This window comes from Ursus americanus, chromosome 4 (assembly GCF_024610735.1).
Source record: "Ursus americanus isolate L20-20 chromosome 4, mUrsAme1.1.p, whole genome shotgun sequence".
Lineage (NCBI taxonomy): Eukaryota > Metazoa > Chordata > Mammalia > Carnivora > Ursidae > Ursus > Ursus americanus.
Window position 1 is genome coordinate 53,851,788 of NC_142130.1, and position 24,942 is coordinate 53,876,729.

General features: G+C 36.0%; 1 protein-coding gene across 1 annotated transcript in view; it reads right to left on the reverse strand.

Moving 5' to 3' along the window:
* The window catches only part of ADGRG7 (adhesion G protein-coupled receptor G7), a 75,378-nt gene that overhangs the window by 5,211 nt on the left and 45,225 nt on the right, over positions 1-24,942 (reverse strand). The window contains exons 9-15 of the mRNA XM_045785350.2: positions 23,054-23,220; positions 22,462-22,617; positions 19,649-19,761; positions 13,693-14,039; positions 12,913-13,003; positions 9,422-9,577; positions 7,226-7,382 (exon numbers count right to left, since the gene is read on the reverse strand). Coding sequence (XP_045641306.2) covers positions 7,226-7,382; positions 9,422-9,577; positions 12,913-13,003; positions 13,693-14,039; positions 19,649-19,761; positions 22,462-22,617; positions 23,054-23,220 — 1,187 coding nt within the window. The remainder of the gene's footprint in view (positions 1-7,225; positions 7,383-9,421; positions 9,578-12,912; positions 13,004-13,692; positions 14,040-19,648; positions 19,762-22,461; positions 22,618-23,053; positions 23,221-24,942) is intronic.

Consider the following 24,942-nt stretch of genomic DNA (forward strand, 5'->3'; position numbering starts at 1 on the left):
AGGATATTATAAAGTATATGACAACATCTAAGTGTCTACTCTTAATTTCTCATTAATATCCTTCGTTGGAAATAACAGACTAACATTTATAGTTGAATAACAGTATGTGCCAATGTTCACTTCTAGATTTTGATGATGTACTAGGGTTATATAAGATATTATCATTAGGGAAAGCTGGGAAAAGAGCACCTGGGAACTCTATACTATTTCTGCAACTTCTTGTTTTAAACTATTTAGAAATAAAAAGTTACTTTAAAAAATCTGTGATATCTCCAGATTAGCATCTCTAGGGCCCAAGCCTTAATAAGGATCTATTTCTAGAATCATAGCCTATAAATACTGTTGTAGGAGACTTCTGGTGCTCTCGTAAGATAACCCAAAGACCCTGAGACTTTAACTAATAAAGTCAATACATCTTGGCAAGGACAGACCAGTTCTCTGACCAAAAACAGGAAGATTAACTTGCTCATTATCCAACAGGTGGTATTTACTCTTCTGATGACGGACTTGATGACACAAGAAAGGGTGCATAGGGACATAGGTCTCAGAAGGGCAAATGTGGTCACCGGCCATTCTGATTGCTCAAGGGAGAGAGATCTATTTTGAGAACATGAGAAATCTGGTCCCCTTTGTGGATTACACCCTTTCATATTTAATTCTAAGGCAAAGACAGACTGGATGAAATTTCTGGTTGTGCAACTGTTAAGAAAAGACCCAGACCACAGAGAATTCATAAAGACACCATCCTGTGAAACTGTGTGAGTGGAATCCCAATACTTCTATACTCCTTAAAATCCCAAAGATGTTATTGAAAAACACAAAATGTATGGATCAGACTAATTCTCACTAGCACAAAGATCAAGTTTTGCTTTTTAAGTAGTATCTATAGCACTTAGTTAATGTCTGTTAGAATTATAGCCTTCTGGGGCGGCTGGGTGGCTCCGTTGTTAAGTGTCTGCCTTCAGCTCAGGGCGTGATCCCAGAGTCCTTGGGATCGAGCCCCACATCAGGCTCCTCCGCTGGGAGCCTGCTTCTTTCTCTCCCACTCCCCCTGCCTGTGTTCCCTCTCTCGCTGGCTGCCTCTCTCTGTGTCAAATAAATAAATAAAGTCTTAAAAAAAAAAAAAAAAGAATTATAGCATTCTAAATCTAGAAGGAGACTCACATGTAAACTAGTCACTTCAGTGTACATAAAAATCAAATCCTTGTTTAAAGTAAAGATTTCTAGCTCTTACCCCATAGATTCTGACTGACTAGGTAAGGGGTGAGGCCCAGGAATAAGCATTTTAACATACTATGTAAATTCTCACATAGGCAATAATATTCAGACCCACTTTGAAAAACACAGCACTAATTTTAACATGCCCCCTCCGTTTTATATTTTACATACCTCACTCAGAGAGGTTGTATGAGTTTCCTAAAATCATACGATCATTAATGGTAAAGCTAGAAGACAGCCTAACTCTCCTTTTAGCCCAGTGCTCTTGCCATATGGCCACCCTCAATTTTACCAGATAGTTTAAACATTTTGTAATGAACCTCTATTTTATAACATGCCCTTCATATGCACAGAGGAGAGAATATCCTTGATTATACCTCCTTTCAGGTACTTTTCTAAATTCCTCATCACTCTAGGCAACAAACCATGGGTCAACGGCAATCCAGACTAAGATTATCCTATTTATTTCCCTTCTGGAGAGTTTCCATTGGGTGTTAACAACAGTGAAAAACTGCCTTATGTTCCTTTAAATTTAGTGGCAGGCACATATCCATTGCTTGAGGTGGTAATTCTCAAATGGCAAAAAAAAAAAAAAAAAAAAAAAGTAATTTTCAAAAGAGGGTGAGGTGCTTAGAAACATTAAATGTGGTGGTTACAATTTACAGCCAAGCATCTCCCATGCTGCACTATACAGATTTCTCAACATTCATTGTCCAGTCAAATTCATCTAATGCTCTCTCCAATAGTTTCCATTTTGTATCAAAGACTTATCTCCTCAGTGATACTTGACCAGGGCCAGAAACAACCTCAGTGACAAGACAATCATCAAACACTGCAGTTGTTTCACAAAATATTAGACAACTATGGCCCATCCTGATATCACACAAGATGTTATCTACAATGAAAGATACACATGAGCATGTTTCTTGCATGAAAGACCTGGAAATCTAGTTAAGGAGATGAGACTTGAATGCATAAAAAGTTAATTTCTGAGTACAAGAAGAAAAAGGACAAGTGAACTTACAAAACTACAATAATTCTATTTAATTTGATAAATTATATTTATTGATTTAATTCATAGTAAAATTAATAAAGCTAGAATTAAAGTCATCACTTCAAGAGTTTAAAGCCTATAAGTAAATAATCTATGTGGATTATACCAATGTCAGTTTCCTGGGTTTGACAATGTATTATAGTTATATAAGATGTTATCATTGAAATAGCTGGGTGAAGGGTACATAAGAACTCTCTGTACTATTTTTGCAACTTCCTAGGAGTCCAAAATTATTTTTTTTAATTTTAAGGAATTGCATAAGAATGGGAAGAATAAAAAACAAAAGAAGAATTTTGACGTTTTTGCACAACATAAAATCTCAGTAAGTCTATAGAATTTCAATAAAAAAAGATTACTGCCAAGAATTAAATGCCAAGCTAATTTGTGGTTCACGTGTCATGGTACCTAAAGAAAAATTACCAGGTAGGAAAGTCCTCATTAATATTTACCAGCTACCTATTAAACAATTACTCAAAAATATACTAATGAGAGATTCATTAAGATTAAAAAGTCAAAACAATAAGACATTCCAATATAAAAGGACCAGCAAAAGGCATTGAGGCTATTTAAGCATAAGAAATTGTAGTTGAGTGTTTCAACTATACTTTAATTTAAAAAAAAATTTAAAGAAAAGAAAATGCCATTGAAATAATTATCAAATATAATCCAAGTATTACAAATATCTCTTGAAAGAAAATAATGTAGACACTCTAATTTAACAGCAATAATTGCAGAGTAAATTTTAAGTTGTACCAATAAAACCAAGAGACAGGAAGCAGCTACACTGTGTTAATGTTTTTAACTTAAAAAGGGAGGAATCAATATATGGTTGCTTTATTCTGGAAATTGAAAATTGTATCTTACTAAGTTGTAGTAATGTTTAATAAACAAAGATAATAATTAACAGAATGAAAGTGTCCTGATAATTAGAGAAGATTAAGTAAAAGCATGCATAATTTTTGTAGCACAATATATATAAAACTTAGGAAGAAATGGATTGACGTGAAAAATAAAATAAGATGACAGAACAAGATCAAATATATTAGTTTTGATGGTTAACATTCAGCTGAATAGCTAAAAGTTTAACTTTTTTAATAAAATGGAAAAACAATGAGAAAATGATTTTTTAAAAAAATACAAATCTGAATATATGGGATCTAAAAAGAGGTAAGTCAGAATCAAAGTGACACAGAAAGCTTAAAGATTAAAAAAACTAGTATAAATAGATAAGATCAAAGAAAAGCAAATTAGAAGTTGCTGCATTAATATATGGAAAATCAGATTTCGAGACAAAATGGGACTGAAAGTGACTTGCTATAATGATGAAAGATATAATGCACCAGAAATACACAATATCCATAAATTTCTAGGAACATGATAATACAGCATTAAATTGTATAAAGACAAACAGTGAAACTCCATATATAGACAGAAAGGTCTTTGTAGTATTTTTCATCAGAGTAAAAGCCATTGTTCTCTATGAAAGGAGGCACAGAGGTAAGAAGCACAGACAGAAATTCTGATTTCAAGATAAGTCTTTCAATAATGCACACTTGTTTTATCTCAGAATTTGACATTCTCCACGCAAATACACAAACAAAAATCCTCTAAGGCCAAACAGAATTATCTTCATTTTTAATCTAACATTTTTGTTCATTCAAGTCACTATTTTTGCCATGACAAAAATTAGAAGGTGACCATAATCCATAGTCTAAATGTTCTGCTTCTTAGAGTGGATACTCCCAATATATTAATAGAATGGGTTACAAAAAAGAAAAAGAATATAAATCTTCATTTCCTATTTTAAAACAAAATATGAATGGAATATTTTTTAAAGATTTATAATTAAATATCCTTGAGATAAGACTCAAGGAATAAAAGCACCTTCAGTCTTATGTATAGTTATGTTACAAAAACAACTCCATAAGTTTCTGCTCTTCAAATCAACCCTCTTGCAGATAACAACTATAATCTCTGGACAAAATATTTTTTAAAACCTACCTGAACACGTGAAGGAAAACTAAAAGCAGTCTGAAACTGGAAGGAGAATCTACATTTGGGAGAAAGGGAACTGTAACTGGGTAGGATTCCTGTTTTGTTTTATTTTAATATCTTTTAGCCAGAAGGCACAGTCTGATCACCCCACACAGGGTGACTAAACCTGGAATTAAAATAGGCAGTCTTACTAGGTTGAAGAACTGGAAGATGGGGTTTGGGACAACTACAGAATCTGAAAAATAAGGAGTAATATTCAGAATATCCAGGAAGAAACAGAGAAGGGGAGCTCCAGATTCTGTTTATTAATTCTGCCCAAATCTTTAATTGACCTCTGAACTGTAAATGCATGGAGTGCACTCTAAGAAGCCTGTCTGAGGCTAAAAAGACTAAACAAAGATTTCCATTGTTGTCCTCCCTAGGGGAGATAGTTTTCAGTTTTAGTCCAGCTAAGTTAATTATATGCTAACTCCATTCTTGGTAGGAATAAAACAGAATGAAGAGTTGCTAGAGCATATTATTTATAATGCCCAGGAAACAACCAAAATTACTAGACATATAAAGAAACAGAAAAACATGGCTTGTACTAAACAAAAAGGCAATCAATGGGGATTGATTAAAAGACCCAGGCATTAGAGTTAGCAGACAAGGAAAAGTGTTATTATGATTTGTGTAGGGTGGTAAAAGAAAATGTACTCATAATGAGCCAAAAATTAGGAAATATCAGCAAAATAAAATCTATGGAAAATACTAAGATAAAAACTCTTGAAACTAAGAAAGTATGATATCTGGAATAAAAATCATTAGATAGAGTTAACAGCAGACTGGAAATGATTAAAGGCAAAATCAATGTCCCTGAAGATGGATCACTAAGATAATCCAATCTGATGAATAGTAAGAAGAAGAAATGAGAAAGAATAAACAGCTCAGGGACCTGTGGAACAACAGCAAATGGTCCAACATGCATATAATTGAAGACCCCAAAAAAGAGAAAATTAAAATAACAGGATAGAAAAACTATTTGAAAAAATAAAGATAAAAAATTCCTCAAATTTGGTGAAAGATATAAATAAACAGATTCTGGGAGCTCAGCAATCCCAAGCAGAATAAATGCAAATAAAATAATATCTGTGCATATCTTAGTGAAAATGCTGAAAATTACAGATAAAGAGAAAATCCTGAAAGCAACCAAAGGAAATAATGCATTACATACAGAGGAAAAAGAATATGGAAACACTGAGGATGTCTCATCAGAAACTGGAGCAGGTTTGTGAAATGACTCTTTCATAATACCAAAATGGGGGGGGGGAATCTATCAACCCATTATTCCATATTCAGTGATAATACCCTTCAAAAATGAAAGTAAACAGAGGAATAAAAAACTAGAATGGCAACAGAAAACAAATAGTAAAATGGTAGATATAAATTCACCCATGTTAATAATTACATCAACTCTAAACAGACTAAACACTCTAATTAAAGACAGAGATTGTCAGAATGAATAAAAGGGTAAGACCTGCCTATTTGCTATGTACAAGATACATACTTTAAGTGTAAAAGCACGGATAGGTTGAAAGTAAATGTATTAAAATATATATACCATTCAACCAATATACACAAGAAGGCTGGATATCAGATAAAATAGATTTCATGCCAAAAAGTACTATCAGAGTTAAAGAGGGACAGTTCCAAAGGATAAATGGTTAATTTACCCAGAAGACATCACAATCACAAATGTATATGCATCTAATTGCAGAACTTCAAAATGTGTGAAGCAAAAATTGACAGAATTAAATGGAAAGTAGACAAATTCACAATCACAGTTGGAGATTTTAATACTCCTCTTTCAGCAATTGAGAGAACCAGACAAAAATATTGGTAAGGATAGAAAATCTGTACATTACCAACAATCACTTTGACCCTACTGATATTTTTAGAACACTACACACAACAATTGCAGAATGCACGTTCTTTTCAAGGATAAATGTTTCCTCAAGATATACCAATTCATGGCCATAAAACTATTATCAATAAATTTAAAAGAAATGAAATAAAAAATTCACACACAACTGACCAACACCGCATAATGAAGTAACAGAAAAACTAAACAGACCAATAAAAAGCAAGGAGATTGAATAAGCAGTCAAAAACCTCCTGATAAAGAGAAGCCCAGGATCAGATTACTTCACAGGTGAATACCACCAAACATCTAAAAAATAATACCAATTCTCAAAAAAACTGAAGAGGACAGAACACTTCCAAACTCATTTTATAAGGTCAGCATTACCCTGACACCAAGCCAGACAAGAACACTACAGAAGAGGGAATTTCAGACCAATATCCCTGACAAACACAGATGCCAAAATCGTCAACAACTATGCGAGGCGATGGATGTGTTCATTATTTTGATCTTGGTAATCATTCCATAATATATATGTATATCAAATCATCATGTTATACACTTTAAAGATATACAATTGCATCTGTCAATTATTCCCAATTATTCCTTAGCTACATAACCTTATAAAACTTTAAAAGAGAGAGAAAGAAAAAATTCGGCTTATCCCATGGGGGTCTAGGCTCCAATAGTAACTGTAACATTGTCTATATCAACCATATCAACCATGCTGAGGAGCTGCCGTGAACTTATTACATGGGAGAAAAGGAATCAGGAGGTGTTTTCTAAGCCAATCCCTGGACAAAATCTCTTCTTCTAAGGGAAGGGGGACTAACATGGTCTAACTGTACTGCAATTATATTCTATGAACTGTGCCCAAGAAAGAACATAGTAGGTAAGTCATAAAGAACTTTCTTTCCTCTTCCTTTGAAATGTACTGAAAATAGTGTCTCCTAAAGGTAACTAAACAATGACCTTCAAGGTCACCTTTAGTTTAGTCTAAGGTGATATCATCCCCACCACTGCATGATCTGCTCCTTTCAGACTAATCCACACCATACCTGAGTTGTGTTGAAAAGGCAGAACATGTAGTTGAAGATAAGGCTGAGGTCATCATTACCAATTAGCATAAAGTATGCCAGAATCCAGGTAACTCCAAAAACAACTGTAATAGATAATGTACTAAGAATCTTCTTTAGGAAGGAAACCTTTTTTGTGCTAGATAAGAGAAAGCAAGAAAGAGAACATGGTTTTATTTCTTAATATCATTTTACTTATTAATATCACTGTTACCCTCCAACTGAGAATACATATTCGGGTGCCCATATATACTGTTTAACAATATTATGCATTAGGTGGAAAACCATGTTCGACCTACATCTGGATAAAATCTGATGTAGCAAGCTTCATTAAGGAGTACAGTGATACTTGCTGGAAAGCTCAGGCATAAACGGTCCTTCATACACTACTGCAAGCAAGTACCACACACACACAAAATCAGTGTTTTCTTTGGAAAGGGATTTTATCTTGGTGATTATCTTGTGGATCAGCCAGTAAGAAATTCCTTTTCTGGGCATCTGGTACTTTCCCATGATGTACGTTGATATGAGAATGAAAGGTTAGTAAGATGTAGAAATCTAGGAATCTGAACTCAGCCATATGACTTACCAGGGGGATACTGGCAATTGTCCGACAAGCAGAAGCTTGAAAGCACTTTGCTCAGTAGAGCTGGCCTTTTTTTTTTATTGTTCTTTGGAGCCCTGACACCACTATATTGAGAAGCCTGGACTGGCCTAATTGATGATGAGAGAACTACACAGAACAGAGATTAGCTTTCCCAACTGAGCAGCTCCCACTCAAAACCACCACCCACCCACCACCAGGCACAAAACTAAGTCATCTCAGATCATCCATCCATATTCAAGTCAGTGAAGGCCAGAACAAGCACCTGACCAACACTCAAACTTAGGACATATGATAATAAATATTTGTCACTCTAAACCAATAAGTTTTGGGGTGGTTTGTTATGCAGCAAAAGCTAGCTGATACATGAAAGATAATTTGTTAAACAATCAAATTGTAACCTGCTTTTCACGGTGACTAAGCCAATTTAAGAACCATGAGCTGTCAGTCAAAATCTAGAAATATAAATTTGTTGCTCTCTGTGACCAAAATGATACTGTTTTAAAGGAAATATAACCTATTCTGCAATTAGGCTAAGAAGATTTTACCAAGATGTTTCTGCATTGTTAATAAAGGTTTGAATGATTAGTAACGATAGCCTTCTCCCGCACATTTCCCCTCAGTATGGATTATCATCCATACAGGAAAGATGAAACTTACTCTCAATCGGTAAAGCACATATTTAAGATGAAATTCCCACTAATGATGGTTGTTTTCACACATCTGTTCATACCAAATGGATCCATTTGGTGACCAACAGAGCTCATGGATGTGCTTATAATAAATGTACTGGGGGTAAACACAGTCTTGAAAAATTAAACCTAGATTCATGGCCTCATTAGCACTGCGTTCTAACCAGTTGTGATGTTTGAGGTGTGGCTAAGGAGAGTATATCCTTTTAATAGTTTCTGTTCTTTACCTCCCCAACTGAAAGCTTTTTTGTTTACCAGGGACAACAATGAAAATGCTTATTGAGGCCAGGAAGGTTATAATAAGGACAGAAGCAGCACACGTGGGAACTGATGAGCCAGAGTGCACATGTCCCACCTGCAGGAAATGTGGACGCAATGCTGCCAGATGTTCCAATTTCTCAAGAGAACATATAACGTTTAAGTGAAATCTCCCAATTTGTATATGTTTTAAACTAATTTTAAAAACTTAAAGTCACTATCAGATTCAAGAAACACATGTAAAATATAGCCTGCAGCTACTAGTTTGTAAAATGAAATAATACAGTTACCAGCATCTCCTCACAATCTTCTCATTTCTTTAATGATTCAAATCCGATTTCTTGAATATTTGGGATTGGGGGAGAAAATTTCTTTTTTTGAAGTCTTTGGGTTTAGTTTTTAGTGGGGCTTATACAGCACGAAAGTGTGTTATGTAGTTCCATATTGTTGGAAGATTTACTTTCTGAGACAAAGTTTAAAAGAAAATCTTCCCTGCAAATCATATATCTAGGCCATTGTTCCAGAAGTCTGAAAACTGTTTTAGGATCTGTCGATGTACTGTGGTGCTGTATTATGTACTACATGAGTCATGCCTGGAAGCATCTCACGAAGGGGTAATCTTACCTTGTCAGATTCTGGTTAGTCTTCCATATCACTTTAACTACAATGATAATAAATATAACAATATTGTTGATGAGGATAATGGTGATAGGTATCATGAATGACCACAACAACGGACTTGATATAAGACCATTGTTGCCTGAAACTGCCAGCCAGCAGCTATGGGGAAGAAAAAAAATGATTTTAGTAGATTAAAAAAGGTTATACATACTGGTTCTCTATGCTATTAACATTACTGACATTCACTTTACTGAGAGAACTGCCAAAAGCCAATATCCCTTTGCATTCTATATATTTGAAATGACTCTCAAGAATTCAACTGCTAGAAAAAAAATGAAATACATGAGTTCTGCCATATTTCTTGATGTATGGGCTAGTGGAAAAAATAGCTTTTAAATCAGGCAGTCCTAAATTTAAATGTCACACTATCACTTACTAGATGTCTGACTTTAGGCAAGTTATTGTTTTAGTACATTTTTTAACATGAAACACATCCAGGTGGCTCAAAATTTTAAAGGTACAAGTCATCATAGAGAGACAACTGCCCCTACAACTATCCCTCCTACAACTATCCTTAGTCACCTAGTTTCTATCTCCAGTGCTAATCAATGTTTCTTGTGTATTCTTCCAGATTTAGGTTATACATATGCCAGCAAATACATTTTTTTCTGATTTTTAAACAAATAATAACATGATACTTCTATAACTTACTTAACAACATATCTTGGAGATCACTCCAGGTGAGATTATAAAGACTGTCATTATTTTTTATAGCTGTATGCTACTCCATTTTTCTGTTACAGGGTTATTTACATAGTCACTTATTGATGGGCATTTTTAGAAGTTTAATGTTTAAAAATATTTTAATAGTTTTTTAACCTCACTGCATCTGTTTTGAGGTTTTTGTTGCTGTTATTGTTGCAAATGGTTTTGGTGTATGTTTTTTTTTTCTCATCTGTGAGGTATGGTAATCACTTCCTGGCATTGTTACAAGAATGAATTCATTTATTTAATAAGTATTTACAGGATACATGTATGTGATATCTAGTTCTAGATATCAGATATTAGCAGTGAACAACAACAATAAAAAAAATTTCTTCTTTGTGACATGATACTATATATAGAAAACCCTAAAGGCCTCCATACTGTTTTCCACAGTGGCTGCATTCCCACCAACAATGCAAGAGGGTTCCTTTTTCTCTGCATCCTTGCCAACACTTGTTGTTTCTTGTGTTTTTGGTTTAGCCATTCTGACAGGTGTGAGGTGATATCTCATTGTAGTTTTGATTCGTATTTCCCTGATGGCGAGTGATGGTGAGCATCTTTTCGAGTCTCTATTCACCATCTGGATGTCTTTTTGGAAAAATGCCTCATGTCTTCTGCCCATCTAGAGAGCTTCACAAGTGGACCTCAGATGAAGTATTTAACTCCACAGTGATTTTGCCCCGTGAAACAGACCATGAAGACAGCGTTATCATATACTTGCAAAGACTTTCCCCCTCAGGCGTTATAATTTCCCATGTTACCTCAACCCTTCAGAAAAGTCTGAAACAGGCCATGTGATGGTGGCACTAACAATTAGGGGATGGGGCATTAAAGAAGAGTGTGTCCTGCCCTGCAGTCACCCCTTAATTGGGTCCTTGCAGAGAAAGCAGTATCTCAGAGGAAGTGGGTTAGGGGTTTCAGGTATGACTGGCAGAGCTGGAAGCAGTTGGGGGAGAGCATGGGATATAGTGGTGCAATTGCTGCGGGAATAACTCAAGAAAACCAAAAATACTCCCTCCTCTTTCTACATACATCCCAAAGAAATGTGGCCCTTGAAGCACATGTACAGGGTGAAAGGTGGGGGATGTGGGTCCAAGATAAGGCAGATATTTATGTTAAACATCCTTCTTCTCTTCCCAACTTCTCTTATTATCATTGCCTCATGTCTTCCCTAACCTTTAACAGTGTACTCAGGAAAGAATCTGCTGTCAATTACTCATAGCTTAGCGTGAATATATTTAAGATGGTAGGCTTCTTTCTCCTGAAGGCTTTTATAGGGGCAGCTCTAGCCCTGTCCCAAGGTTAGGGTAGGAAATCAGTGGTGCGGTTTGAAAGGAATTGCCTCTCCTGTGACATAGTTGCATCTTACCCCTGATCTGTAATCGTGGAATTAAATTTTTAAAATTCATTAAAAGATATTTAACCCTAATTAAACAGAAAAAAATAGTACCTGGAGTATTTGGCTCCTAAAATCAAGCCAGGCAGATAGCCTCCTACTCTACAGTCGGGCACGGTCAGCCTTGGACATAGGTGTGCACCCTAACACCACAGCCTTCCCTTGGCTATACTGGCAGTTTGTTTTAGTTGCTTTGGGACTTACGGTGGAATCTGGGAGTGAGCATGGTTGAATTATAAAAGGAGAGGGGAGGATAAATTAGAGAGCAATTGCCATTTGGTAGCGGAAATACAGGTAAAGGGGCACCCGGGTGGCTCAGCTGGTTAAGTGCCTGCCTTCGGCTCAGGTCATGATTCCAGGGTCCTGGAATTGAGCCCCACATGGGGTTCCTTGCTCAGCTGGAAGCCTGCTTCTCCCTCTGCCTGCCCCTCCCCCGCTTGTGCATGCTTGCTCTCTCTCTCTCTGATAAATAAATAAAATCTTAAAAAAAAAAAAAAGAAATACACATAAAGAGTTCAGCTCAGTTTTCTCTTTTTTTTTTTTTAAGATTTTTTATTTATTCATTTGAGAAAGAAAGAGAGAGCCCGAGCAGAGGGGAGGAGCAGAGGGAGAAGGAGAAGCAGACTCCTTGCTGAGCGGGAAGCCCTATAAGGGGCTTGATCCCAGGACCCTGAGATCATGACCTGAGCCAAAGGCAGACGCTTAACTGACTGAGCCACCCAGGTGCCCCTCAGCTCATATTTCTTCTCTCCCACCTCACAGAGAACACAAACACCATACAGTCAGATATTTCCATTAGTAACAACTATTAACACTGTAATCTCTGCGAGAATTTTTCATGTGTGATAAATCATCATAAAATATTCATTCTAATCGTATCAACATAAAACCGGTCATAAGAATGGATAATGCTCTTCAAACTATAAAACATCTTCACACTTTCTTGACCCCTCACCGTGACCTCAGAGTGGGTGTTACTATGATTGTTATTCCTATTTCCTAGATAAGAAAACCAAGATAAAGGGTTACTAAGGAGCACACATACTGTGTCCTATGATTTTTAGGCTTAATAAAAGAAGACAAATCTAACAAAGTTTATATTATCAATTTAGAAGGTAATAACTTGCTTTACAAAAGGATTTATCAGGAAACTTTCATGTCACTACATTTAAAATACAATGTATTGTTTGAGAATTTGAAATACCCACTTACAATACATTATGATACTTATAAATGAAGATGCATATATACAGTGACACTTGGACTCAATATCACTGAACAGTTACACTCTTATAACAAATAAATGGACATTTTAAAAAATATATAAACTCACATTTCTTCTTGTCGGTAGTCTAACTCCCATTGTGAACCACTCTGAGAAAAAATAATTCCCACTGTCACAACCACCACTACAGCCGGGACTCCTATATGACAAAAGAGAGGCATTGAATTAATAATTTACCCAAGACTGGAATTCATTATAAAAGAATATGAATGAATTATACATCTGACCCTTTTCAAGACTGTGCTGTTCTTCCACTGTAGACAATGTACCAAATGATCTTCAGATGGGGGTCAGTGGAGGACACAAGTTTTGGTAACTGCTTGCCTCTTTCTTTTATTGTTGGCTCTACCTACTAATCGTATACATTTCTGATTTCTTTGTAACTCTTACCACAATTTCCATTCTTAAATGGCCTAATTCCTCTTCCCCTTGAATAAATTTAAATTTAGATATGGCCCACACAATTCTTTTCTGGAACCCAGTAAATTTTCAAATTATTTTTCTTAGAGTCACTTCTGATGTTCTTGAAACATTTTTTTAAAGTAGCTAGGAAGTTAATCCTATGTGGTCTAAATTTCTAATGAAACTAATAGAGATGGCAAAGGAAATTAACATCTTGAGGTTAGCTTAGGATGTGACTAGTGAGGCTGCCTGATCACATCTGCCTCCTTCCCAGGAGTGTGAGCAACGAGGCAGAAGGCGCCCTCCTAGTGACCGCTGGATGGATTTCCATCTCGCCTACCTCAAGGTCTTGTACTGTTAGGTTGCTGAAATTAAGTTATTTCAACAAAATTAAATTTCTGAGTGAGTGGAAAGGCAAACACCTACCCCATCCGATTAAAGAGATGAACAGAATGAAATGTTGAGGAAGAGGCTTCATGGTCCTAATGAGAAGGAAATAGAGCTGTGCGGCGCTCAGGGCAGTCCAGGTAAACGTCACTAACAAGAAATAGTGCAGCAAGACAGCGACGGCAGTGCACGTGGGATTCCAGACGTCAACAGTGTCTTGCATGAGCATTTCATTTCTGTCTGAGTCAGTCATACCGGTGTCACTATCACTTTTCTTTACATTCTTATTGGAGTTTTCAATTCCAAACACAAAGAGGAGGTTAAAAATCAACATGGATGCACACAGACTGACCAACACCCAGGTTACTGAAGTTTTTCTGACGTTCCTGAAAACAAAAAAGCAAATATAATCAAACAAATAAACAGCACAGCTGCAAGAAATAAACTCGAGTGAAACTGTGAGTGAACAAAGAAATATTATTACCCACTGGAAATCCAGCTCATAGCCCAGTGGGTTATGCCTTCCCAAGCACACTGGAAGAGCACCCTGTCTTCGCATTTCCACAAAGAGGTGAGTTAGAGAAAATAGGTTGATGCACCCTTCCTTAAAACTGTGTTGTAATCAAAGGTGACAGCTATTCTTCAGAGAGGACCCCCCACTGAATGCTACTTTCTGGCATCTATACCCTGTGTAGTCCCCCCCCAGGGCCAGCTTGTGACTTGATCTAACTAATGAAATGCACCAGAAAGCCTGGCCGCTGGGGTCAACTCATTCAGCAGATAAAGTAGTGCTTAGGGCCAATGATACTTTTATGGACCGCAGCAAAGTTTTAACTCCTTTTAAAACCTGAAGGGAAAAGAATGAACTTTTATAGGTCAAAGTACAAATAGGAGTAGATAATATTAATATATTCACCTTTATACCAATACAGTTGTAAAACACAGTTTTTAAATCTTTTTTTTATGGGAGAAGGATCCCATAAAGGCACTTTGCCCATGAAAGTCATAATAAGCGTTCCCTTTGGTTCTCCTTGGAGTTCTGAGCCTCCGGGTAAAACGTTTAGCTAACCTGCTGAAGAAACCACATAGGAATGTTCTGGGACTATATGGAGATGGAGAAAGACCCAGCTGTCCCAGCAACCCAGAGGAGCCCCGAGTCCAACTCTACCCACCATCTGACTGCAGTCTCACAGGAGACCCTAAGAGAGACCAATAGAGGAACCATACAGTTGAGCCCAGTCAAGCCACAGAATTGTTAGAGAGAAGTAATTAATGTTTTAAGCCACTAACTTTTAGGGCAGTTTCTTCTACCACAACAGACAATAGGCTCTACTCTAGATTTGCAAACATATACAAAGGCTATCTATAGAAAGGCTCTAAATGGATTTTTTTAAATTTCAAAATAGGAAACTTGCATATTAGTAGATGAATCCATGTTCAAAGGTAGAGGAAAACATCTCTTGCATTTTAAAAAATATTTTATATAAAAAAATTAAGATGGATTTTAAAACAATAAGGCCAAATATAATTTTAAACTACTTTTACAAGTTTGAAACAAAATGGTATAATATTTAGCTTACCTTACATTTAAAGAGCAAGGTTCCCATAGACATTTTAAATTAAATAAAAATATTTAAAATTTGTTCCGTGGCCTATTGCTGCTACTGAAGATATTCTTAGCAGACTGATGATTACTATCTCTCTGAAAGGCCTACACTCAACAAAATTTCACATGTGTCTTTTCTGTAAGACGTTTCATAACCCTTTTTCCACGGAGTACCTCCCAAGGACTAGTGTCCCAAGGACGATACTTTAGGAAACACCTGTTGATAGTCAAATGGTCAAGATGCTCTGAATGAGCCAGTTAATATATATAACATGCTTGACAACTGTTCCTTCATTTGAAGATGTAATTTCTCGGTGTAGAACCAAGTGCTCTTTAAAACTTTTGGGTTTTTTTTTTTTTCTTCTCATCTTTATCTAAGATCTTTGCTAGAAAAGAACAGCATTTTCTCATTTTCTCTGCAAGCTGGCATTGTTTATCAGTAGTCTTTAGAAGGCAGCACGAGAGAGAAAATGTGTGTGTGCATGTGCTCCTGCTCACGTGCATGTCCTCTGGTGACCCACCTGCATGTTTTCAGATTGGCAGAGAATTCAAGGTTGCCCTAAATAAGGTGGATCTCAAATGTGAGGTTTCATATTCTTTTTACTGTGCACGTATTGTTTTCCTTAGTGGGTAAAGGCAGATATAGCCTTAAGTCCCCTCTAGTGACATATTACAATTCTCTGTATACTATGCCATGCAGTCTAATATTGATGAAAGTTTTAGAATCTCCATCCAGTACCATCTAAGCCCTCTGAGGTTTTCAGACTACGAGGCCTCTTGGAATAACTATTTCCCTAAGTTTATTACTGTGCTTAAAATTCTAATGTCTTATCCCCATCCCCCATAACATAATAAAAGATTATTATTTAAAAAAAAGATGGAAAAAGCCAAACCATATAGAAAAAGACTGATAAATTCAATTGCATTAATAGTTAAAACCCCATATGGCAAAAATTAATACATAAATATACAAATAAAGTGGAAAAAAATAAAATAAAAATCTCATATCTGGGCAAAAAAAATTCTAATGTTTTGAAGTACCCATTTTAATTATTCATTATTATTATTTAATATTTAATATTATTGGTATTAATATTTAATAATAATAATATTTATTTATTTTAATGTCCCAGAATCTGATGAATAAATCTGTTCATTATTTACATAACCTTCATGATTTTATAATATTCCATCATGAACCCTCTCAGTCTTTGGGAAGGTGCATAAAAAACATATCTTTAATGCATAAATATTGTATATTTAAACAGAACTTTGTTAATTCCCTTGATTTTTTTTTTAAAGATTTTATTTATTTATGTGACAGAGAGAGAGAGACAGCCAGCAAGAGAGTGAACACAAGCAGGGGGAGTGGGAGAGGAAGAAGCAGGCTCATAGCGGAGGAGCCTGATCTGGGACTCGATCCCGGAATGCCGGGATCATGCCCTGAGCCAAAGGCCGAAGCTTAATGACTGCGCTACCCAGGCGCCCCTCCCCCTTGATGTTTTAGTTGAGATTATCTGGATAATTCAAAATTTCATTCAGTTTTTTGAAATTTTTAATGACTAGAACTGAAAAAAGTATTTAAAGAAATCCTTTTATATAAAACAAAGTTAGTTTCTAATTTTTTCCAGTTTCAAACATAAATTATAACCCACAGGGAGAACGGGCTATTTTCAAATACCCTGGCTCTTCTGTGTATTACTACCTTCTGTGCATTAATATTACATTATATTATTTTTACATATAACATATATTATAATTTATATATTATGTAACATATATTGTATATATTTAAATTATATATAATTTATTATAACTTGCACATATTATATATAAATTAAATATAATTATGTGGGACCCTGTCTATGAACAAAGAAAACTATTTGATTCACAATTTAAAAATCAATGCCATTTTTAGATTTTTGTTTTTATTTCCTGATGAGTTTTTAGTGACAGCTATGGCAGCAAAACTGTGCTAAGAAACATGTTGACAGATAATGAAAAAAAAATCTGGTGACGACTAGAAGGGGTGAAATTTTAGGCAAAGAAACTCGTTATGCAGCTACTGCAACTTATTCACATGGGATCAAATAATTGTTCAAGAGTGATTATGACAGAAATACTAATGAAAGGACAAATACAAGAGCCATATCCTTTTCCATGACAGACCTGTAATTACATGGCATGGAATTTTCCTTTAAGGCACTTACCACTATTTGTAATTATATACTTAATTCTGTATATATTTGTGTAACATCTGCCTTCCCCTGAGAATGTAAATACCATGAGAGATGGAGCTTACTTGTCTCATTCATTATCTTGTATTCAGTCTGAACATGGTGCTTGGCCCATAGTTAGCATTCAGTATAAAACCTTTAAATGACTGGCAAGAGACTCATTAAGTGTGATGGATACAGAAGTGGAATCAAATGGAATTCTGGCTCTTTGAACAAATGGCTGATTCTAAGTATGAGGCAGAGAAAGTGAAAAATGTGCTTGGGTCATCTTGTTGTATCTGAAATAAGAAAGTGCTGATAGGGACATGCCAAAACAACATGAAGAGATTCCCTCTGGTTACAGCGGAGAGTACACTTCTTTACAAAGGAAGACAGTAACCAGATGTAGAAAGAACAATAAGTAAGAAAGTCATCATTTTCAACCATCGATGTAGTAATATATTCCAGTAAGCATCATTGGTGGACACCAAAACCACTGAGAAAGAGTTGAGGAACAGGATAGTCACAGAATCACGAAGAATCATCCCATGGATTATCTTTTACTTAAAAAGGGAAAAACATGAACCTTTAGGGTGTAGAAATCCAGTAGACACTACTGTCAACAAGGGTCAAATGTAAGAGAACCAATAATGGGACAAACTCACGTTACGTGCTTCTTCCTCTGTCACACTGAAAAAAGGCTTCATGATTTAGTACTCTCATCAAAAATACTTAATCTGTATCTAATCATGAGGAACATTTCAGACAAATCCTAAACTGTAGAATATTCTACCTTCTACGACATAACTGACCTGAACATCTCAAAAGATTTAATGTCCCGAAAGACCAAAACAAACAAAAAAGCAGAGGAATTATTTTGGGCTAAATGAGACTAAAGAGACATGACAATGATTGAATTGGAGGAAAAAACACCCAGTTATAATGAACGTTACGAGGACAACTGGAGAAATTTTAATACGGGTTATATATTAACATGGTAATATTATATTAATGGTTTAGTTGAATTTTCTGAGTGAGGATAATGGTACTATACTACAAAGGAGAATACCTTTGTTCTTAGGAAATACTTGAAGAATTTAGACACGACAGTCACGATGTCTACAACTCATTTTCAAAATTAGGGCAAAAAATAGAAAAAGAAATAAAGCAAAATATTAATAATTAATGAATCTAGGTGAAGGGTATATGATTGTTGTGTTCTCTCGACTTTTCTGTAGGTTCTTAATTTTTTAAATAAAACTTCAGGAAAGATTTCTAAATAGCAATGCCTTTAAAATAAAAAATTCTGAATTTATACATCTGAGAAAATATGAAGGAATTTAGTAGGGAGAAACGATTCTGAGGGAAAGATGAGTTCATCTTGAAACATCTTGAGTTTAAGAAGAGAACCAGGTAGGAATGCACAATAGACCCCCTTACTCCACAGATAGCCCTCTACAATGGGCCAGGTATTGTGCTCGATCCTGGGGACACAGATATCAAAACAAACAACAACAGCAACAACAAAATCAGAGAAGGTCACTGTCCTCATCAATTTTCATGAGGATGGGGAAAACAGAGAGTACGCAAGTACGCTAATAAATAACAAGCTTATATTTACAGATTATTAAAAATACAGGCTATGAAAAAAAACACAAGCGCTCCTTTAGTGAGGAGTTCAAGGTGGAAAGAAATGTGTGTTTATAGGTAATTTTTTTAGTTAGATTTTTTTGAACTATGGTACTCAAAGACTTTTAAAAAGTTTCACCATTTGAAAACTTTATATTTTTAACCACTTTAATTTTCAAAAGCTTGCTGTTTAGCAATGGGTTATTCTTTTGCAAATGCAAATTGGTAGGTATGTTCTGTTCCATGCAAAGGAACTACAGCACTCATGAGCTACGGGACATACTAGTTTTATATGACAGGCCTATAATTACATGGTATGCAATTTTTCTTCAAGGCGCTTATCACAGTTTTAATTATACATGTACTTGTATGTATTTCTTAGCTTCTCCAGAACTGAGTGTCCTCTTCTATAAAATGACTTTGTTGAACTAAATCTGATTTCCCTTGTAGTTCCAAGAGACTGCATTCTGACGAGAATATGTGCAGAGGAAATAATATCAGGAGAGCAATTTCTCTTGTAAGAAGAGCCAGCTTCCTTTCTTACCTGGTGACAATCTGAAATACAATTGTGAGAACCAGACCGGTGATGGACAGGGCACAGCCAACGCTGGATAATGTGCTTAGTGATTCAGGATATTTATATATCTTTTCAAAACTCTGGAAAATAAGTTAAGACTTATATTTTTAAATAACCATTCCTGAAATGTCTGTGAAAGTCAACATCATAAAAAGTTACATTGGTCAAAATAACCAGATAGTTGCAAATATATCTTTTTATAGAACTGTTGATAAGTTTTAAAAGGAAATAAATGAACCCCTTATCTCTAAGCAGGCTATATGAAGTAGTGTTGAGAACAGTTATCTAGCTGTCAAGGAAAACATACATACTTTTCCTCATGTCTAAAATCAAAGTTGTTTGGATTAGATCTAAATTGGCTAAAGTTATTTAATTTATCCTTTACATTATTTTTATATGTAATTATAATCCAAGAGGAAATCTGCATATCTAAGCTAATGCACTAAAAATAAAGTTGTAGAAATATTTTTTGGATGTGGAAAAATGTGCATACAATCCTGTAAATTTTTTAAAAGGAGATCTCATTTTGTCTGATATATCTGTATCTATGCCAGTATTTTAATATATATTCATAGATAAGTATATTCCATGTGAGTAAGTACTCTTAGAAACCTGGAGAGGTAATAATGGTGGCCACTGAGTGAGTAGGATATATATAATTTTTGTCTGTCTTTATTCTACTAATTTAAAAAATTAGAAAGTAATATTCATACAACATGAAAGTAATATAGAAGCATAAAAAAACCCATGGATTTCTCTTACCTACCAGCTACCCCACATCATACCACCCTACCTCCTGAAATCCTATCTCTTCTCCAGAGGTGACTTTTTTTAATGTACCTACAAATATTACCTGTTATCTCTTGTACAAATATATAGCAGTTTGTTAGCATATTTTATTTTTTTTAAGATTTTATTTATTTATTTGATAGAGCGTAAGAGGGAACACAAGCAGGGGGACTGGGAGAGGGAGAAACAGCCTTCCTGCTGAGCAGGGAGCCCGATGGGGGGTTCGGTCCCAGGATCCTGGGATCATGACCTGAGCAGAAGGCAGATGCTTAAGGACTGAGCCACGCAGGCACCCCTGTTAACATATTTTTATTTGAACTGTTATTTTAATTCAAGATGTTAACTAAATATTTTTCATATTAGTGTATTTCTGTTTAATAGATAAACTTTCATACCTTATGCAGTAAGTATATCTTGCTTGTATAGGAAGAAAACAAAAATAAAACAAATTTCTTTTTAAAAACAAAGATTTCACATTACTTCCTGTGTACAGTATACTAAGTGAGTACTGAAGAATCATAGACTATATATAGATCATCAAACTTAGAAATCATCTATTCTCTTAGAGTCTATCTGCTCCTACTTTACATACAATCCTAATCGGCCTTTTAAAAAATTCAGGAACCCAAAACTAATTACAAATGTGAATGGTAGACATTGTGGAGGACTCAGACATTAATGAGAAGAAACAGCTGAAAGCCCGACCTCAGGAAAGAAGAAAAATAAGTATGACGATGGAGCTGTATCATTTCATATATAGAGCAACCCAAGCTTTACACATCTAGTGAATGATACTAATGATCTTAAGGATATTGAAAAAGTTAAAATGTTACCTTTACTATTTTCTAATTAAGAAAGCAGATCTCTGGGGGCACCTGGATGGCTCAGTCTGTTAAGCAGCTGCCTTCAGCTCAGGTCATGCTCCCAGGGTCCTGGGATGGAGCCCCACGTCGGCTCCGCACTCAGGAAGATGTGGTGTTTATGCATGACGGAATATTATGTAGCCATCAAAAGGATGAGCTTATGCCATTTGCAACGACATGGAGGGACTTAGAAGATATTATGCTCAGGGAAATAAGTCAGACTGAGAATGACAAATACCATATGATTTGACTCATATGTGAAATCTAAAAACAAAAAAACCAAATGAATAAACAAACAAAAAGCATAATCGGATCTGTAAATACAGAGAACAAACTGATGGTTGCCAGAGGGGAGAGGTGTGGGCAATGGGCAAAACGTGTAAAGGGGAGTGGGAAATACAGGCTTCCAGGAATAAGTCATTCACAGGAATAAAAGGCACAGCAGAAGGAATATAGTCAATGATATTGTAATAGCGTTGCATGGTGACAGAAGGTAGCTACACTTGTGGTGGGCATAGCCTAACGTAGAAACTTGTGAAATCACTATGTTGTACACTTGAAACTAATGTAACATTGTGTGTCAATTATACTCAAATAAAAAAATTAAGATATAAGGAATACATAAAGGAACCATGGGACAAACTGGATGATTTCAAGAGCTTTTCCTCTTTTATCTTCTAGCATAAATTTAGCAACTTAGATTATTCCAATGGAAAAAGCTTTGGGTAACGGATTTAAACTGCTCATCCATAGTTAAGTATGTATTGAACCCATTCCCAACACACAGTCATACAGCTTACCTCTGGCTGTAACAACTTCAAGCTTCACAACATGTGAGTTAGTTGAATGGAGTCTGTCGGCTCCTCTTTTGCACATGGGCTCCCTTCTCATTATTAAATACATGGTGCTGACCTTCCCCAGCCTAAGACCATACTGCAGAAAGCTCTATTTACTTACTTTTACCACCACTTCCTTTTTAGTCTTATCACTCCATTCCCTGTTTATCCATTTAACCTAGGTCGACTATCTATGCAAACTAAGCCCCGAAGTTATCTGCAATTAGCACATACCAGGTTTATGTATAAGGAAAATTCTTGTCTGCAAAGAGATTACTGTGTACATCCGTACCATTAATACAGCAAAATTAGTAGTATGGTTGCAGTGGCAGTACACGAATTCATCAGTGCTTTTATTTTTGTGACACCCGTGTGTGTCCCAATCCTTTGTTAAAACATTCCAGTAGACACAGGCATAGGAATGGAGCTGGAATTCTTTTCGGTCGTACTGTAAATTGAAAAGACAATTGCAACCAATTTTTTAAAAATGCTTAATCAGGTAGAAAAAACCAAATAGGATAAGATAAGCATATGAGAAATCAAATAGGTATGTACTAAGTATAACATCTTCATTATTGATTAGGGAAGGGGAAAAAGGATACAAAATTCAATCATTTTGCATCTAGCTAGTCTGACAAAAAACATGGGTGTGGGGAATGTTTAAATGAATATCTTCAAAGAATCTTTTAAAGAGTTTTTCTGCTAAATTGATATATTTCATGCCCAAAATGAGTATTACACTGTATGCTAACTAACTGGAATTTAAATAAAAACTTTAAAAAATATAGAGTTTTCCTATGGATTTCTTTTGCTCAACCAATCCTGCTTTTGTAATCAAAAGTGGCCTGAATTTCTTTGTTGTTGTTGCTAGTGGAAAAACTCACCTTTGGGTTAAAGACAATGTCAACGGAAGCTTCCTGACTTCTAGTGTTATTTTGAACAGTACTGCTTGAGATAATTTTTTGACTAAAATCTGATTTAGCTTTAAAAGTTTTTGATTGGAAAAGCTTGTTGTTTTGATACACTACAAAGCCACATGCCTTTGTGTCACCTGTGAGACAAAAAAAAAAAAAATCAACAAATGAACCCTAGGTCAAACAAAAAACAAAGTCCCACGTCATTGTTCAACTGCATGACTGCTTAGTATATGAGTGAAGTACAGTAAAAATGGTTTGCTCACTGAATCTTTAGTTAATTGCAACATGTAATTAATATACGTAACCCATGCCTGGCCGTTCTACTCACGTTACTTTTTTTCCTGAGGTTCAGATTCCTTACCTTGTAAATAGCTACAAAAATTTCCGCCTAATGCATCTCAAGGAGGTATTGCAAAGATCTCACGTATAAAATAAACATCTTGCTTTCTATGCAGTGAAACAGAGTGAACGTGACATTCAGGTAGCCCAAAGCCATGTCGCTTCACCCGCTGATAAGACATCAGACAAGAAACAGCAACGAGTAAATAGTGAATATTGGGTGGGCAATGCCTAGGGAAGTGCTCTATGAGACCTGTTTCCTGCTAAAAGAGATGGAGCAGAAACCAGTCCATTCAGTCTCAGAGCCAGGAGTTCACGTTGTGTGTATCAGGGACTGTTTCAATGGAGCCAGATACGTTCCGTCACCTCTTGAACTACTGGTCTCTGCTGCTTCATGATGATCATGGGTTTTTCCCAAGGCTGGAAGACCATTGTGACATATTTCCTCAGGACATTGGAAAAAAGTGGTCATCTGTTCCTCAGAGATCTTAGAAAAACATGGCCACAGCAGAGGGTTTTGCGTGGAGGCCGGCCACAGCAGCCATCAAATAGAACGACCTAAGGAACGCCCCTAACACTTTATACAACCGTTGGCCGTGTTGAAGACAGAAGCAATTATAATAATTACATGTTTTAACTGAATTAATTTTTATTTATTTATTTTTTATTTATTTTTTTTAAAGATTTTATTTATTTATTTTGACAGAGAGAGACAGCCAGCGAGAGAGGGAACACAGCAGGGGGAGTGGGAGAGGAAGAAGCAGGCTCATAGCGGAGGAGCCTGATGTGGGGCTCGATCCCACAACGCCGGGATCACGCCCTGAGCCAAAGGCAGCCGCCTAACGACTGCGCTACCCAGGCGCCCCTAACTGAATTAATTTTTAAAACTCTGCTTTTACAAGTGGCATCAGGAAAACTGTAACAGTGACAGTGAGACCAGCATCTTCAATGTGATTGGAGAGATAGGCAGACAATGCCCCTGACAGTCCCTACATGTCCTCCCCAGCCAGCCCTGTTCTAGCCTCTACCTAGAAAAAAAGACATTGATTTATGGAGCTTTTTCATGGCACATTGGTCTTGCCAAATTGTTCCTTCTCGACACTAGATGACAAAGTTAACCCTAATATTGCAATAAGGCTTCTTTGCGTTATTATTGTGTTTTGTTTTTTTTTTTAAATAAAAGAACGACATGCTTCATGTAAAAGTCAAATCCAGGGGCACCTGGGTGGCTCAGTTGGTTAAGCACCGGACTGTTGACTTTGGCTCAGGTCATGGTCTCAGGGTCGTGAGCCCGAGCTCCATGTCAGGCTCCATGCTCAAGCAGGGAATCTGCTTGAGATTCTCTGTCTCCTTCTCCCTCTGCCCACCCCCCCCCGCCTTGTTCGTGCTTTGTGCACGCACACACACATACCCTCTCTTATTCTCTAGCTCAAATAAATAAATCTTTTTAAAAATATAAATAAATGTCAAATCCATAGAAATATGTAAGTAAAAAAATGAAAGTCCCTCTTTCCCTC